The sequence below is a fragment of the Diceros bicornis genome, chromosome 25 (assembly GCF_020826845.1).
Source record: "Diceros bicornis minor isolate mBicDic1 chromosome 25, mDicBic1.mat.cur, whole genome shotgun sequence".
Lineage (NCBI taxonomy): Eukaryota > Metazoa > Chordata > Mammalia > Perissodactyla > Rhinocerotidae > Diceros > Diceros bicornis.
In genome coordinates, this window is record NC_080764.1 from 8,782,942 (window position 1) to 8,799,716 (window position 16,775).

A 16,775-nucleotide genomic window follows, 5' to 3' on the forward strand; every position below is an offset into this window, starting at 1 on the left:
GGAATCCTGAGATGAACAACTTGAGAACCGCTGATCTAGCCTATCCCCCACACCCAGGCATAAATTTCCCTCCCAGGAATTTGAGAGAAAAGCGATCTCCCAAACTCTTCTTGGATGCCTCCATGGACAAAAAACCCACTGCAAAGGTGGTAGGCATTGAGGGAACAGGCAGCCCACGTTTCAGCCAGCTCTGCCTATTACAAGGGTCTTCTCCTTCACTTCACCCCACTTCTGCCTGGCTGTACCTCCCACCCCCGCAGCCCCCCTCCACCGACTCAGCGGGGACTAAAATGGGAGGAAGCTGGAACTAAAGCTAAATCCTGGAGAAAAAGAGGCTCAGCAAAGGGCAGGGCAGGTACAGGCAAGAGGGGAGGGAATGCGGGAATGCGTGCCGGTGAGTCTCCGTGGGGTCCTCGGGGGGGGGCCCCAGATTTAGTGCGGACAGGAATAGGCCCATCTGAGGCAGGGGGAGGGGCAGGGCCTACTTTGGAAGGGGACACTCCGGCTCGCAGCAGGGCGGCCTGCGGGGTAAACTGAGGCTGAGGTGGTTTGGAAAAGAAGGCCGCTCTGGCCGGGCGGGGGGCAGGCCTGTTTAGGTGCTGGACTTAACGAGAAGGGGGAGCCCGGTTTAGTTTCGGGAAGGGGCGTCCGGTTCTACGGAGCTAGTCTGCCGAGGGGCAGCCCTGTTTGGTGAGGGAAATACCCAGGCCCAGTTCGCACCGACACGCTGGGCTCCGGCAGCAGCTCCAGCGCGCAGGCCAGGCAGAGGCGTGGCGGCACGGGCAGCAGCCAGCGCGGGTCGTGGCGGTAATGGGCCCTCTCGAAAAGCAGCGCCGCGTCTTCGTCCCCCCCCGGCCGCGGAGCGCCTGCCATCGCCTTCCTCACAGCCATCCCTCAACTTCCGCTTCACCGCGGTAGCACCTTTTCCCGCGCAGTTTCTGCGCAAGCGCACTTGAACGAGCCCTGCGTCCCGGGGGCGGAGGGGGAGGTAATGCGCCTGCGCAAACCGAGCATGCCGCAATTTCAGGCGAGCAGCGGCCCCTGTGGGCGGGTGATGGACGCAAGGACGGTGGAGAGTGTCCAATTAGGCCCAAAGCGGTTTGCTCTTATAGTCCGCAGGAATTCGTCTTCACCACACCGAAAGTTAAAAAGTATTTAGAAAGAAGCTATCATTAGCCTTGAAAAAAGAAAGAAAGGAAGCAATCTATTTCTACTATTAAAAATTTAATAAACGATCTCAGGGATTTTTATATAAAAGCTATTAGTATTATTATTTTAAATTTACGTGACACCTTTTTCTCAAAAAAAATCTGACTTTCCCCTTAAAATATCCTCTCACAGAGGGCTGCACAGCACTTGAGACTTTGTGAGTGCACAAGGAATACTGAAGAAGAAAAAATAATTTATCGTTAAATATGTTAACAATAACAATCCCTCAATCTACAAGGATTTATTTAGCACCAAAGTGCCCAGCAACCAGTTAATGTTGAAGGAGGTGAGTTCAAGAGGTGTTTTCTACATTCAGAAGCAGTATGACTGAGTAGAAAAAATGCTTTCCATGGCAAAATAGTTTGGAAAACAATGGTTTATTATTTCATGGAGTATTATGGAGTAATTGAGAAAAGTAGATATTAACATGGAAAAATTCTCGTTAAAATGCTAAGTGTACAAAAGATGCAGAATTAGGTATACAAGTATATAAAATAAATAAGCAAACAAAAAACATTTATTCAACACAGCTTAAATACATTACAGCAGTAATACATGTTCAATGAAGAAAATAATATTTTGAAGATTTTATTTATTTATTTATTTTTCTCCCCAAAGCCCCAGTAGATAGTTGTATATCATAGCTGCACATCCTTCTAGTTGCTGTATGTGGGACATGGCCTCAGCATGGCCGGAGAAGCGGTGCGTCGGTGCGCGTCCGGGATCTGAACCCCGGGCCGCCAGCAGTGGAGCACACGCACTTAACCGCTAAGCCACGGGGCCGGCCCAAAGAAAATAATATTTTGATATATTTTCTTCCAGTCTTTTTCTATACATTTTTACAATAGCAACATACAAAGGTATGTAAACTGCTTTTCTCAGAGAAAAATATATCATGTACATCTTCCATATCATTAAATATTATTCTATATATTTTCAGAATGTCAACAAAGTATGTATTCTTTTTGACAGAATTTTGAGCCAGGAACTGTGCTAGGAGCTAGAGGATTCAAAGGCGAGCAATAGACAGCCCCTGTCCTCAAGGAACTAGAAGTCCAGTCAAGGAGACAGACAAGCAAATTATTATAATAGAGTATGTATTTATTAGGTATCTATTGCTGCATAACAAATTACTCCATGCAATGGGTTGAATGATAACCCCCAAAAAGATATCTCCATGTCTGCTATGGACTGAATTGTGTCCCTCAAATTCAGGTATTGAAGCCCTAACCCCTAATGTGATCATATTTGGAGATAGGGCCTTTAGGAAGTAATTGGGTTAAATGAGGTCATAAGGGTGGGGCTCTAATCCAATACTCTTGGTGGCCTTATAAGAAGAGAATAAGAGAAAGATCTCTCGACTCTCTCTCCATGTACATGCACCTAAGAAAGGCCATGTGAGAACATAGTGGGGTGACCATCTCCCAGCCAGGAAGAGAGCTCTCACCAGAAACGGAATCAGCCAGAACCTTGATCTTGGACTTCTAGCCTCCAGAACTGTGAGAAAATAAATTTCTGTTGTTTAAGCCCACTAAGTCTGTGGTATTTTGTTATAGCAGCCAGAGCAGACTAATATAACATCCTAATTCCCAGAACCTGTAAATGTTACCTTACTTGGAAAAAGAATCTTTGTAGTTGTAATTAAGTTAAGGATCTTGAGATGAGAAGATCATCCTAGAATATCCAGTGGGCCCTAAATCCAATGACAAGTGTCTTGAAAAGAGATAGATAGAGAAAAGGAGGAGGCAATGTGACCACAGAGGCAGAGATTGGAGTGATGGTGCCACAAGCCAACAAATGCCTGCAGCCACCAGAAGCTGGAAAAGACAAGGAACTGATTGCCCTGTAGAACCTTCAGAGGCAGTGTAGCCTTGCTGACATCTTGATTTCAGACTTCTGACCTCCAGAACTATGAGAAAATAAATTTCAGTTGTTTTATGCCCCCAGTTTGTGGTAATTCATTACAGTAGCCATAGAAAACTAATATGCCCCAACATTTAGCAGCTTAAAACAACAAATATTTATTATCTCATAGTTTCTGTGGATCAAGAATCCAGGCACAGCTTAGCTAGGTGACTCTAGCTCAAAGCCTCTCATAAGGTTGTAGTCATCTCAAGACTCACTAGGGCTGAAGGATCTGCTTCCAAGCTCACGCAGATGATTGGTGGCAGGATTCAGTTCCTTGAAGGCTGTTGGATTGAGGGTCTCACTTTATTGATGGCTGTTGTCCAGTGGCCTCCTCAGTTCCTTGCCACATGTGCCTTCCCATAGGGCAGTTCACAACATGGAGGGTGGCTTCCCTCAGGGAGCAAGCAAGAGAGTGAGTGTGCCCAAGATGGAAGCTACAGTCTTTGTAACCTAGGCTCAGAAGCGACTTTCCACCATTTCTGCTGTATCCTATTTGTTAGAAGCGACTCACTAGATCCAATCCACGCTCAAGGAGAGGAGAATACACAAGGGCATAAATACCAGGAGGCAGAGAGCATTGGAAGTCTTCTTAGAGGCTGCATACCACAGTGTAAGTGCTATGGTAGAGGTAGGCACGAATTGCTTTGGGAACACCCTACGGGCAGCAATGCATAGGAAGAAAAACATCAAAACATTAACTGGGGGGCCTGGCCCCATGGCGGAGTGGTTAAAGTTCCGCGCACTCCGCTTTGGCAGCCCAGGTTTGCGGTTTCAGATCCCAGTCGCAGACCTACTCCACTCACCAGTCATGCTGTGGCAGTGTCCCACATAGAAAAAAATGGAGGAAGATTGGCACAGGGCCAGCCCTGTGGCTTAGCGGTTAAGTGCGCGCACTCTGCTACTGGTGGCCCGGGTTCGGATCCCGGGCACGCACCGGCGCACCGCTTCTCCGGACAAGCAGCCACGTCCCACATACAACAACTAGAAGGATGTGCAACTACGACATACAACTATCTACTGGGGCTTTGGGGAAAAAGATGAGGAGGATTGGCGATAGATGTTGGCTCGGGGCCAGTCTTCCTCAGCAAAAGGAGGAGGATTAGCACGGATGTTAGCTCAGGGCTGATCTTCCTCACAAAAAAAAAAAAAAGATTGGCACAGATGTTAGCTCAGGGAAAATCTTTCTCAGAGGGAAAAAAAATTAACTGGGTGATGGGATTATGGATTATTTTTTCTTTTCTGAATTTTCTAAACTCTCTTTAATGAGCATGTATGGGTTTTACAATGAATTAAAAAATAGTAACACTAAATGAAAGGGAAGAAAGGAAGGGAGAAAGGAAAGAACGGAGGAAGGATAAAGGAGAAAACTGAATTAAATTCCCAGCTCCAGCACTCACCGATTTAGGCTCTGTGAATCTGTTTCCACCTGCTGAAGCTGTCTACAGAAATATCATAAGACATAATGCCCTTTGGTTCAGAAGTTTCAGACTTGATTAAAACAAATAATTAGCTCCAGGATGTCCCACAGGTGGGCCAGGCCAAGCAACAAGTAATTATGGTTGCAGTGCTTGAGAATTGGAGACGTGGGGATTGTTTTTCCATGAAGTCTGTTTATCGGCAGCAGAATCCCAGCAGGACAGATGCCCAGTGATCAGCTCCCTTCCTAGTGACCAAAATTACCTGAATAATAGTGTCCGGTGTAGAGCACCGCCTCTCCCCCCAAGCAGCTGAGGCTATCTGAGCGTCCTACCTCAATGAGAATTAGCTTGGAACAGGGCAGGACAGAACAATGACAGAAAACTCAATAGATCCTACTGTGAGGAGCTGGGGAGGGGAAGTATTTAGGAGATGACATCGAGCTGACTGACATTGCTCAAACCTTCAAAACCATAGAGTAGAACTGGCTTCTACCCACCCATGAAGTACCCCAAACTCCAAAGGGGCCACTCAGAAAACATGTGCCAGGTCTGGCCCGGTGGCGTAGTGGTTAAGCACACACGCTCCGCTTCGGTGGCCCGGGGTTCACAGGTTTGGATCCCGGGCGCAGACCGGTGCACCACTTGTGCCGTGGCAGCATCCCATATAAAGTAGAGGAAGATGGGCACGGACGTTAGCCCAGGGCCAATCTTCCTCAGCAAAAAAAGAGGAGGATTGGCATTGGATGTTAGCTCAGGGCTAATCTTCTTCACCAAAAAAAAAAAAAAGAAAAGAAAAGAAAACATGGGGCCGGGCCCATGGCGTAGCAGTTAAGTGCGTGCGCTCTGCTGCTGGCGGCCTGGGTTCAGATCCCAGGCACGCACCAATGCACTGCTTGTCAGGCCATGCTGTGGCAGCGTCCCATATAAAGTGGAGGAAGATGGGCATGGAAGTTAGCCCAGAGCCAGTCTTCCTCAGCAAAAAGAGGAGGATTGGCATGGATGTTAGCTCAGGGCTGATCTTCCTCATACACAAACACAAAAAAGAAAACATGTGCCAAAGAAATCAGAACCCCATGGGGCCCAAATAACCAATTTTATTAGAGACTTTGAGGGTGAGCAGGCCACTCTCACACCTTCTCTGATGTGTTCTGAGGACTCGGCGCCTGTGGCCTACTTTCTAAAGCCATGTTGGAGCAGAAAACACCTCAAATGCTTCATATAACCAAACTTTTTGGGGGCTGGTGGATTTTGTGGGGCCTCGTGTGGGTCCTCAGTTTCCCCTTGACCCTGGGGGCTCTCTGTCTTGGGAAGAGTGGCCCCAGCACAGCAGTGACCTGGTGGCTGAAGTTCCCTCTTCAAAGAAGCGTGGACTCCAATGCTGTCCTCCCTTGCATGCGGGTCACCCACTTTGGGAAGCAGGGTAGGATCAGGATCCCTCAGGCTCAGTTTGGGGGCTGAGTGCCGGGGATTCGCCAGGTGTGGGGACCAGGATATCTTGTTCAAAAGGGTCATGCTCAGCCTCGCTACAGCAGAGTGGAGACTCCCTTTGAAGCTAGAGGTGTCTGTGGAACAGGAGGAAGACTGCTGCCCAGCCCCTCTGCCCTCCGCAGGCTCCAAGCTTCCTCTTCTCCAGTGAGTGGGCTGCTGACGTTTGAGTCTGAGGGGCTTAGAGGCCTCCTGGGATGTGTGCTCCTTCTTCCAGAGGTCGTGGCCTACCCTGGAGTATGAGGTCCTCACTCTGCTGGGAGCCCTCTCTGCCATCTGGGAGACCCCTGGCCTGACCATTTTCCTGCTTCTGCTGTTCTCACTGGAAGGCTCTCGGACCCTTTCTCGACCACACCAACTCTTAGATTCTGCTGCAGGCCTGGGGTTCCTGAGCTTGGCCCTAGGAGGAGCCTCTTCCTGGACATCCTGTTGTTCTGTGGGGCCCCTTGGTGGCCTGACTCTCCTGGGCTTTTCAGGATGGATGGAAATGCCCATTGGCTCTGACCTGTGTGATCCACACTTCTCCAGAACTCTGGCCTGTGTAGGAAGTTTTGAGCTTTTTCTTTCTGGGGACCAATCCCTCTGGGACCTCTCTGAGGACTTAAAGCCTGGCCTGGAGCCCTGGGCCTCACAATGCCTTTCCTGCTGCCCTTGGAGCTTACGGGCTGTGTATAATCCAGGGAGCCTCACCTCAGCAAGGGGCAGCGGGCATGGTTCTAAGAAGTTAGAGAGCACATAGGACTCCAGGATCTGCTGGGGAAGGCCCCACTTCAGGTGTGCAATCTTCCGCCGCATGAGGGACTCCAAAAGCAGTTGTTGGCTCTTCTTGAGGACTGGCCACTTGGGCAGGACAGTGAGGGCAGTGGGATCACCCACCAGAGCTGTGGCAGCTTGGGGAGCATGGCTACAAGAGAGAGAGGGGCAGGCAGAGGGTAGGCCCAGGGGAGTAGCCAGAGACTGTGGATTCTGGAGCTGCCGAGTCAGGTTGGAGGCCTTCCCTGGATCCACCCCTTTGTCCCTTTGTCGGCTTCTCTGGGGTTTAGGTTGGGCCTGCTGGGAAGCTGGACTGACCCTCGTTCTGTGCTTCCTGGTAGGAGCCATCCTTTGGCTGGCCAAATACTCTCCCTCACCACTGGCAAGCTGGAAGAGTTCACCCTGGTCGGGGAGAGGCTTTATCTCAGGACAGGGAGCAGAGGCCACTACCTGTTCTTGTTCCGTGGCCCCATATCTGGAGCCAGTGAGGGCTGAGGGCCCCTCACCCTCTGAACAGTCAAGTCGGAGATTACCTTTAGCAGCATCCTTTCCTCTAACCTGGTCCTTGTTTCCTCCACTAGGAACTTGAGGTCCGTCAGCATCCTCAGCTCTGCACTTTCTCTGGTTCCCTACATCCCGGATTTCTGCGGCATCCTCATCTCCACCCTTGTTCTGGTTTTCTTGCCCTTGTATCTGGATCTCTCCATCAATTTCACTTCTTAACTGTCCCTGGTAATCTCCCCCAGGAGGCTGGGTCTCTGTAACATCGTCACCTGTGGTCCCTCTTAGGTTTCTCTTCCCTCGTATTTGAATTTCTGCACCATTCTCACCTCCAATCTGCTCCTGGCTCTTCCACTCTGATAAACAGGTCTTTTCATTAACTTCACTTTTCAATAGTCTCTGGATCTTTCTACCATCCTTCCTTCTAATCTCTCTTTGGTTTCTCTTCTCCAATGTCTGATTTTCTGCATCATTCTCTCCTCTAGTCTGCTCCCAGTTCCTCTTCCCTGGTGAATGGCTCTCTCCCATTGCACTATCTAATTGTCCCTGGTTCTCTCTGTTAGGTCTCTGGATCTCTACACCCTCCTCACCTCCAGCTTCTCTCTGGTTTCTCTTCTCTAGTGCCTGCATTTCTGTTCCAGTCTCAACTCCCATCTGGTCCTGGTTCTTCGGCTTTGATAAATTGGTCTTTCTATCAATATCACTTCTTAATTGACTTTGGTTTTCTTCCCCAGGTACCCAGGTCTCAGTATCATCTTCATCTTCAGCTTCTCTCTGGCTTCTCTTCTCTGGTGCCTGAATTTCTGCAACATTCTTACCACCAACCTGCTCTGCTTCCTTCCACTCTGGTGAAAGAGTTTCTCCATCAATTTTACTTGTTAATTCTCCCCAGTTCTGTGCCTCAGATGCCTGGGCGTTTGCACCCTCCTTGCCTCTAATGTGTTCCTGATTCTTCCACTTTGGTGTGTGAATCTTCGCATTAATTTCACTTCTTAACTGACCCTGGTTTTCCTCCGCAAGTTCCTGGATCTCTTTACCATCTTCACCTTTAACTCCTCTCAGGTTTCTTTTCGCTGGTGCCTGAATGTCTGTACTATTCTCATCTCCAAACTGCTCCTGGGTCCTCCTCCCTGGTGGATGGGTCTCTACAGGGGTTTCATCTCTTAATTGTCCCTGGCTCTCTGCCTGGGGTGCCAGGGTATTTGTACCATCCTCATCTCCATGCTTCCTCTGGTCTCTCTTCTCTGGTGCCTGAATTTCTGCCCTGTGTTCACCTTCAATCTGGTCCTGATTCCCCCAACATGGTATCTCGAATTGTCTGTCAATTTCACTTGCTACTGGTCTCTTGTCTTCCCACCATGGTGCCTGGATCACCACCCAATCCTCTTCTCTTATCTCCCTGAGGTTCTTCCGTCTGGATATCTGGGTTTCCCCCACATCTTCACCTCTTCTCAGGCCTTGATTTCCCCACCCCACCCGAAGTTCATGTTTTAGTTGTTTCTGGATCTCTCCTCTAGATGCTTGGATCTTCCCAGCTTTCTCACTTCTACCTTGATCCTGCTGCTCCCACCCTGGTGTCTGGATCTCTGTAACATTCTCACTTCCAATGCATTCCTGTTTTCCCCACCCCAGGACCTGGGTCTCTATGCCATCCCCTTTTTTTACTTCTCCCAGGTTCTCCCTCTCAGGTATCTGGGATTGCACAACAGTCTCACCTCCATCCTGGTCCTTGTTTCTCCTCTCTTCTCCCTGAATTTCTGTACCAGTATCACCTCTAAGCTGGTCTTGTTTTCCCCACTCTGGCACCTGGGTCTCCTCACCATTCTCACTTCCAGTCTGGTCCTGCTTCCCCAATCCTTGGGCCTGGATCTCTCCTTCATCCTCCCCTCTGGCCTCTCTCTTGTTCTTCTCAAATGCCCGGGTCTCTACAGCATCTTCGTTTCTACTCCCACCCTGGTTCTCCCACTCTGGTGTTTGGGTCTCTGCATCAATTTTGCATCTTAACTGTTCCCGGTTCTCTCCTCTATGTGCTCGGGTTTCAGGAGGATTCTCACCTCCAGCTTCCCTCTGGTTTCTTTTCCCTAGTTCCTGAATGTGGGCTCTATTCTCAACTCCCACCTGGTCCTGGTTCTCCCACCCTGGTGTCAGGATCTCTCCATCAGCTTTTCTTATTACTAGTCTCTGGCTTTCCTGCTCCAGGACCTTAGTCTCTGCATTGTCCTCCATCCCAAAGTTTATTGGGAGTTGTCTTCCAGATGCCTGAATTTCCCAAGCATTCTCCCCTCTGTTCTCTCTCTGGTTCACCCACCCTGGAGCCTGGATCTCTCTACTATCCTCTCTTCCTAGTGTCTGGGTTTCCCTCTCTGGTACCCAGGCCTCTTGTGGGCAGCCCCAGGACTTCCAGATGGGCATTCCCACTTGTTGATTAGAAGGAACAGGCAGGAACTCTCTGGAACAGAACTGCAGCCTCTGAGCTGAAGGAAGGTTTGGGAGAGTGGTGATTAAAGTCATGGAGGCAGGGTGGGATCTCATGCTGACAACATGCTCCAGTGGCACCAGTGCTTCCTGGGAGTGGACAAGCAGCTGCTTCATCCTCTGGTACATGTCCAGGGCCGGGGGCAGTGGCTTGCAAATCAAGTGAGTCTGGTCATCGCTGAGACACCAGGGTACCTTCCATGCTTCCCAAGAACTGTCTTGAGGAAGCATAAAGGTGCTTGAAAAGGAGGCGGTGCAAAAGATGGGCTCAGAAGGGGTGTAGAAATCCCAAGGTGAGTCCTGACATAGGTGTTGCCAAGAGAGCAGGTATTTGGCCCATGACTCCTGGAGGCTCCTCTGGTATTCCCATCTCTTCTTTTGTGCCCATTGTTGCACATGAGCATCCAGGCCCCTGAACTTTCCAGGACTGAAGAATTCAGGAGTCAGCCCAAAACAAGTGTTATGTCTCCTGGAGGGCACTGCCCACTTCTGTGGTGGCACCTGCAGGTGAGAACAGAGAAGCAAAATCCTTGCACACACATTGTCTCATAGATCAGAATTATAATCCCCATTATCCATCCAGATGAGGATGCTGGGGCCCAGGAAAGGGGGAGTCACTTTCCTCAGGACAAATAGTATTCATTCATTCAAGAAAGATAAAAGAGTTTATTGTTCTAGGTGCTGAGGGTACCAGCATAAACAAGATAGACAAAGTCCTTGTTAGGAACTATCTTCTAGACACAGAAGACACAATAACCAAGTATACAACATAATGCTAGGTGTTAAAAGTGTTTCTTAAGGAAATAAAAGCAAAGTGGGGATGGAGTTATCTCTTTTGGACAGATTGGTAAGAGAAGGCCTCTCAGAGGAGGTGACCTTTGACTGGAGACCTGAATGAAATGAGGGGAAAACCAAGTGACATCTGAAGAAAGAGCACTGTAGGCAGAGGAGACATTAGTGCAAAGGCCCTGAGGCTGGAACAAAGTCATGTGTACAAGAACAGCAGGAGGCCCATGTGGACAGAATGGAATGAGTGACGAGGAGAGCCCTCGGAGATGGGGTCAGAGAGAAATGCAGGACAGGGCCGGCCCCGTGGCTTAGCGGTTAAGTGCGCGCGCTCCGCTGCTGGCGGCCTGGGTTCGGATCCCAGGTGCGCACCGATGCACCACTTCTCTGGCCATGCTGAGGCCGCGTCCCACATACAGCAACTAGAAGGATGTGCAGCTATGACATACAACTCTCTACTGGGGCTTTGGGGGAAAAATAAATAAATAAAAATTTTTAAAAATTTAAAAAAAAAAAAGAAAGAAATGCAGGACAGATCATTCGGGGCCTTGGAATCGTGGTTAGGAGTTGGATTTTATTCTGAGTTTGATGGGGAGCATATCCGTAAGAGCCATTGGAGGGTTTTGAGCAGCAAAGTGCTATGATCTGTTTTTAAAAGTTTGTTCTGGCTCACAAGCATAATGTTAGGCTTAAACCAGGTGCACAAGAATAGTTACCACATGATTCCCTGGAAGGAAAACTAGTCTATGCTATTAGAAATCAGCATTGTTGTGACTGCAAGCTTCTGGGCTGCTGGTCATGGTCTGTTTCTCAGTCTGGGTGCTGCACATGGATGTGTTCAGTTTATGAAAATTCATTGATCTATACACTTATAATCTGTGTATGTATATTATTCTTGGATTAAATTTTTTTTTAAAGAGAGAGAGAAAGAAGAAGGTCATTCTGTTGGCTGCGTGGAGCGCTGACTGTGGTTGGGTGAGAGAAGCAACAGGAGCCAGGCAGAGGCAACGCTCACAGTCCAGGTGAGACATGAGGGCAGCTTTGCCCAGGGGTGTGTGGTGAGGTTGCGAGAAGTGATCAGATTTGAGATATGGTGTGCAAGTGGCGCCCAGACGACTTGTAGATGGATTGAATGTGTGGAGTGAGGGAGAAAGGAGTCCAGGGTGACTCCTGAGTTTGGGGCCTGATGATGCTTTCCCTGACCAGTCTGAGTTCTCCAAGGTAGTTCATCTCTTGTACACAAGGCATAGAACAGGGTCCTCACAACAAATGACTGAAATAGTCATGGTGCTGAAGGAAGGAGGTATGTGGGATCCCCTCACCTTGATGACCTTTTTCATGTTGAGGTGAGTCCTGGTGGCCTGGTGCCAATAGTGCCGGACCTGCCAGATCAGAAAGAGGCAAAGGATGAGCAGGTTGCCGCAGCACCGAGGGTCCCTGCAGCTGCGATCCTCAGAGAGCAGGTCCTGCACTGGCTCCCACTCAGGGCCATGGAATGGCCCCACCACAGCACAGGCGCCCAGCAGTGGCAGCAACATGACAAAGCTGAGGTCAGGCAGGTGGTGTTAGGGAGTTGGAGGGCAGGACTGGTATGGCTGACCCAGCGAATTTGGGGCGGGGTAGTTCCTGCCTCATAGCACCTCTGTCACTGATGCCACCTCACAAAGGAGCCTGATGACCCACCTCAGCTCCAGCTGCTGAACCTGGCAGCAAGGCTGGCTAGCATACTTTTGGGGCAGGTAAGTACAGTGTTGGGGAACTGCCCAAAAGGAATTAAGAGGATCAAGAACTTGTTTTAAACATCCTTGCCCTCTGGAGTGAAGAGATTAAGTTCCACCCATGTATGATGGGGTGATGTAACCTGCAGTCTGCTTGATTTCTTTCTTCCTATCAGATATTTTCATCCATTTTTCCATCTGTCTATAGAATATCAAACATTTAATGAACAACTGTATTGAACATGTGTATTCCTGTTTGACCACCCAGCATTCCTTCCTCTGTGCCCACAGTATCCTGATTTTCTGTCGGGGAATTACTTTTCACATCTCAGGATCAGTGTTGGTTGGAGAATAAATGCTATCCTGAAGACTGTCTTTCACCTAAAGGTTATATTCAAAATATTGAATAACAGAGCAGGCAGAGACATCAGCCATTCAGAATGGGCCAGGCCTTAACACTTTAATAGCTGAGTTGTAGATGGTCCCAGGCATCCCAGGAGAGGGGCATCACCTATTTACCAACTAGTTGGGAAGTATTTCCCTATTTTAAGAACCCAGTATGCCACATGATGAATCCTGGATGAATGTCACCCCAGCTTATACCTGATACTCTCTCACACACGCAGGACAGCCAAGGAGTGGTGGTATGACCTAAGTTTGGCCAGCTGGGCTCTCTCTGCCAGGGCTCTAAATATCAAGAACAAAGATTCAGGCTCTAAATATCAAGAACAAAGATTCCTTTGGAATAGGAAGCTGGTGAGAAAAAGAAAAACAGCCCATGGCAGCTAGGAACTGGCCTGGCTCTATCAGTTGATGTTGCTAGGAGCTAGCCTGACACTCATAGCTAGGCCTGGTGTTCTCCTGTTGAAAATAAACAATTTGACAGAACATCAGCATCAGACAAAGACATTTTAACTGTGAAAATCAGGACAAAAACAAGATCACTCCTTAATCTTGTCTGAACATAGACAAAAACAAACATTATCAAAACCACAAAAATCACCAAACAGGGGCTGGCCCAGTGGTGTAGTGGTTAAGTTCGCGTGCTCTGCCTCAGTGGCCCAGGGTTCGCAGATTCAGATCTCGGGTGCGGACCTACACACACCCTGTTCATCAAGCCATGCTGTGCTGGCATCCCACATACAAAATAGAGGAAGACTGGCACAGATGTTAGCTCAAGGCCAATCTTCCTCACCAAAAAAATAAATAAAAATCACCAAACACCCCCTTATCCTGGCTAATATGAGTGACTACTATTTCTTTATCAATTATAGCTTTAGCCTTACTTCATTCCTTCCACCTTGTAGATAAGATTTATTAAGATGTCCAATCATAGAATTACTCACACTTCCTGACAGCATCTAATCCAGAGCAAACCCCACTTCCTTGAACCTTCCCCAAAATCACCTAATACAAGCTCAAATCCTATAGCAAATCCTTTCTAACACCTTCTTATTGAGAAGCCCCACAGCTCCCCACAGTGTGCATTCTGACTTATTGCAATGAGTGATAACACTATAGATGCACTCCTAGTGGTTTTGGGCTGGAGGACATTGACAGTGGAGTAAGACTGTAGGGCCCATCCTGCTCTCACAAACAGCTCCTCTTGAATCTCTGGGCTCCACCACAAAGTCTTTCCCCAAATTCCTTTTTGGTTTCTTGCCACCAAAGATCCCTAAGTGAAACAAGCACTTCCTTTGGGCCAGGCATAGTGCCAGAAGATAGGTATCCAAAGTCCAAGGCAGCTACAAGCTTTGCTCTCATAGAGCTCTCAGTGTGGTTGTGAATGTGGACACTGAATAAAGATAAGATTGATGAGTGCTACAAAGGGCAGGTACAGGGGGCTTGTGTGTCCATCCCACAGGAGCAGTTACCTGGTCTGGGTGATCAGGGAGGCTTCAATGAAGAAATGATGAACAGGAGTTAGCTAAGCAAAACAATGGAGCAAGTCACTCCCAACAAAGGGTGATGGATGGGGTTGGAGAGATTGGAGTGTGTTCAGGGTAGAAAAAGGAGGTGGGTGGGGCTGTAATATGGGGTGAGGTGGGGAGTACTGGTGGAGAGTGCCTAGTAAGCCATGGCAAGAATTTAGGATTTTAAGTGCAGAAGTGTGACAAAAGACCAATTTCTAAGACAAATTGATCCTGAGCATATGTCAATATTTATTAACTTACTAGCAAGGGAAACAGCAAGACATAAAAGGGTAGGCTAGTTTGAGAGAAAATGACAATTTAGTTATTACATAGTTGGGAAACACGATTAATTAGGTAAAGTGTACGGTCTCATTACTCATGGTCACAAAAACATCAAGCCCCTATCAGTCATTACTGAGGAGAGCTGGGATACGATGGTCCAAGATGCCAGGAAGGCCAAATAACAATCAGAAATTGTTATAGAGGACACGTCTATGACTAAATTGGAATAATAAGGTTTCATTCCCCAACAGTGGTGGCTGATAGGTCCAGTTAATATGGAAACATGGGGCTGGCCCTGTGGCCTAGTGGTTAAGTTCACGTGCTCGAGTTCACTGGTTCCAATCCTGGGCAAGGACCTACACACCGCTCATAAAGCCATGCTGAGGCGGCGTTCCACACAGAGCAACTAAAAGGACATACAACTATGACATATAACTATCTAATGGGGGCTTTGGGAATAAAAAAGGAAAAGAGGAAGAAGATTGGCAACAGATGTTAGCTCAGGGCCAATCTTCCTCAAAAACAAACAAGTAAACAAACAAATATATATATGGAAACATGAAACAGGATCCAAGAAAGGTGAGGAGGAGAGTTCAAATCACAGGTTCTACTCTTAAACAGGAGCCATCAGTGGGCATTTCTTAATTTGGAGGCAAACTTTTTTCTTTGACCAATCATTTCAGATTTGCATGAGGTAAAATATGAAGGGGGATAGAGGGTTTCATGTAACAAATGTTCAGTCCTGGATCCAGTTCAAATCCATCCTGTTGCCCAGTGCCACAACTCATCTCAGGCAGAGCAACCAGATGTGGTGGAAGTAATCCAAGCCAATAGTCAAAAATCCCAGGGTCAAGTTCTGGTTCTGCCACTGCCTCACTCTGTGATCCTGGGCAAGCAGCTTCCTTTCTCTGGGCCTCAGTAACTGTAACATGAAGGGGTTGCACTGCATGATTCCTAAAGGTCCTATCAGGTCTCTCCTTCTAAGTTTCTTTTTTTTTTTTTTTTTATAATTTTATTTATTTATTTTTTCCCCCAAAGCCCCAGTAGATAGTTGTATGTCATAGCTGCACATCCTTCTAGCTGCTGTATGTGGGACGCGGCCTCAGCATGGCTGGAGAAGGGTGCGTCGGTGTGCGCCCGGATCCGAACCCTGGCCGCCAGCAGCGGAGAACGCACACTTAACCGCCAAGCCACGAGGCCGGCCCTCTCCTTCTAAATTTCTAAAGGAATTAACTGGAACTAGCCCATAATGGTCTAGTTTGGGCTAGATCCAAATGGTCCCAAGATGTGCTTGGCATCATGTTGAAGAGAGATGACTAAGGGCAATAAGGATCAGGGAGGACCTCTTAGAGGTAGTGAGGCATGAGTCCAGCCTTAAGTAATAGAGATTTAGAGTACATAGGGAAAAGAGCAGTATGCTAGCCAGAAGAAAATGGGTGTCCTATGACATCTGCAAACTCAACCTGACAGAAACTCAACCCCCACCCCCAAACCTGCTCTTCTTCCTGAATTCCCTACTCAATGAAGTCCATTTCCGGTGGACTCCACTCCCCACCAGAAATTTTAACAGGGATATCTGAATATGAAGAAGATTTAGGATTACTTATCACCTCTATACCTTTCCGTCAAAAAGATGGTTCTGAAAGCACAAGAATGTGCTCAAAGATAAACTGGCAATGGAATGAGGACATCACTAAAACCTTTTGTTTTGGTGTTATTTTTTGAATGTTTAATTCATTGTTTCTGCCAATAATTTATGGTAGAATGATAATAAAAACAGCAAAAATTGCTCCCTAGCCCAGAACTGAAGCACTTCCTTCGCGGGTGCCCCTTTGGGAGTTTAAGTCGGCTAGGTCGCGGTGACGTCACTTCCGCTTCCTGCCGCGCGCCGCCATTTCCACTCCTTCGGTGCGGCTTTCCCGGCGAGCCGAGCGCTCCTCTTCTGACGTCGGCTGCGCTCCGAGGGTGGCGAGACCGCGGAACCTAGCTATGGTGAGTACGTGCTCTTGGCCGAACGGCCGGGAAGCGGGAGACTCGGGGTCCCGTTCACTCACTAGCCTGTCGGGGGCTAGAACGTGCGCGGTCTCATCCGCCCGGCTCGGGGTTAGAGCTCCGGCAGCCGCGGAGTCTCAGCCGCCCGGCCCAGAGTTAGAACTCGAGCAGCCGCGGGTCCCAACAGCCCGGCCCCAGGTTAGAACTCCGGAAGCCTCAGGGTCCCAACTGCTGTGATCGAGGGACTTTGCAGCAGTCTCTGCGCGTGGCCGAAGGCCTCGGTGAGTGGATGGAGCATGGGCCGGCCTGGGAGAGAGAAATCAACGCACGTGAGA

At 48.5% G+C, this 16,775-nt stretch overlaps 2 protein-coding genes across 2 annotated transcripts in view; both read right to left on the reverse strand.

Annotated features, from left to right (window-relative positions):
• The window catches only part of MEI1 (meiotic double-stranded break formation protein 1), a 75,189-nt gene extending 74,298 nt beyond the window's left edge, over window positions 1-891 (reverse strand). The window contains exon 1 of the mRNA XM_058568258.1: window positions 721-891. Within this exon, the coding sequence (XP_058424241.1) occupies window positions 721-891 (171 nt within the window). The remainder of the gene's footprint in view (window positions 1-720) is intronic.
• A 15-nt stretch (window positions 892-906) lies between these two features.
• On the reverse strand, window positions 907-12,073 carry LOC131421419 (uncharacterized protein C22orf46-like). The gene is made up of 5 exons (XM_058567990.1): window positions 11,858-12,073; window positions 9,645-10,250; window positions 7,224-7,402; window positions 6,711-6,924; window positions 907-963 (listed from the first exon to the last, which is right to left on the reverse strand). Exons 1-5 carry the CDS (start codon window positions 12,071-12,073, stop codon window positions 907-909), a joined length of 1,272 nt encoding a protein of 423 aa, XP_058423973.1.
• Between the last annotated feature and the right edge of the window lie 4,702 nt (window positions 12,074-16,775).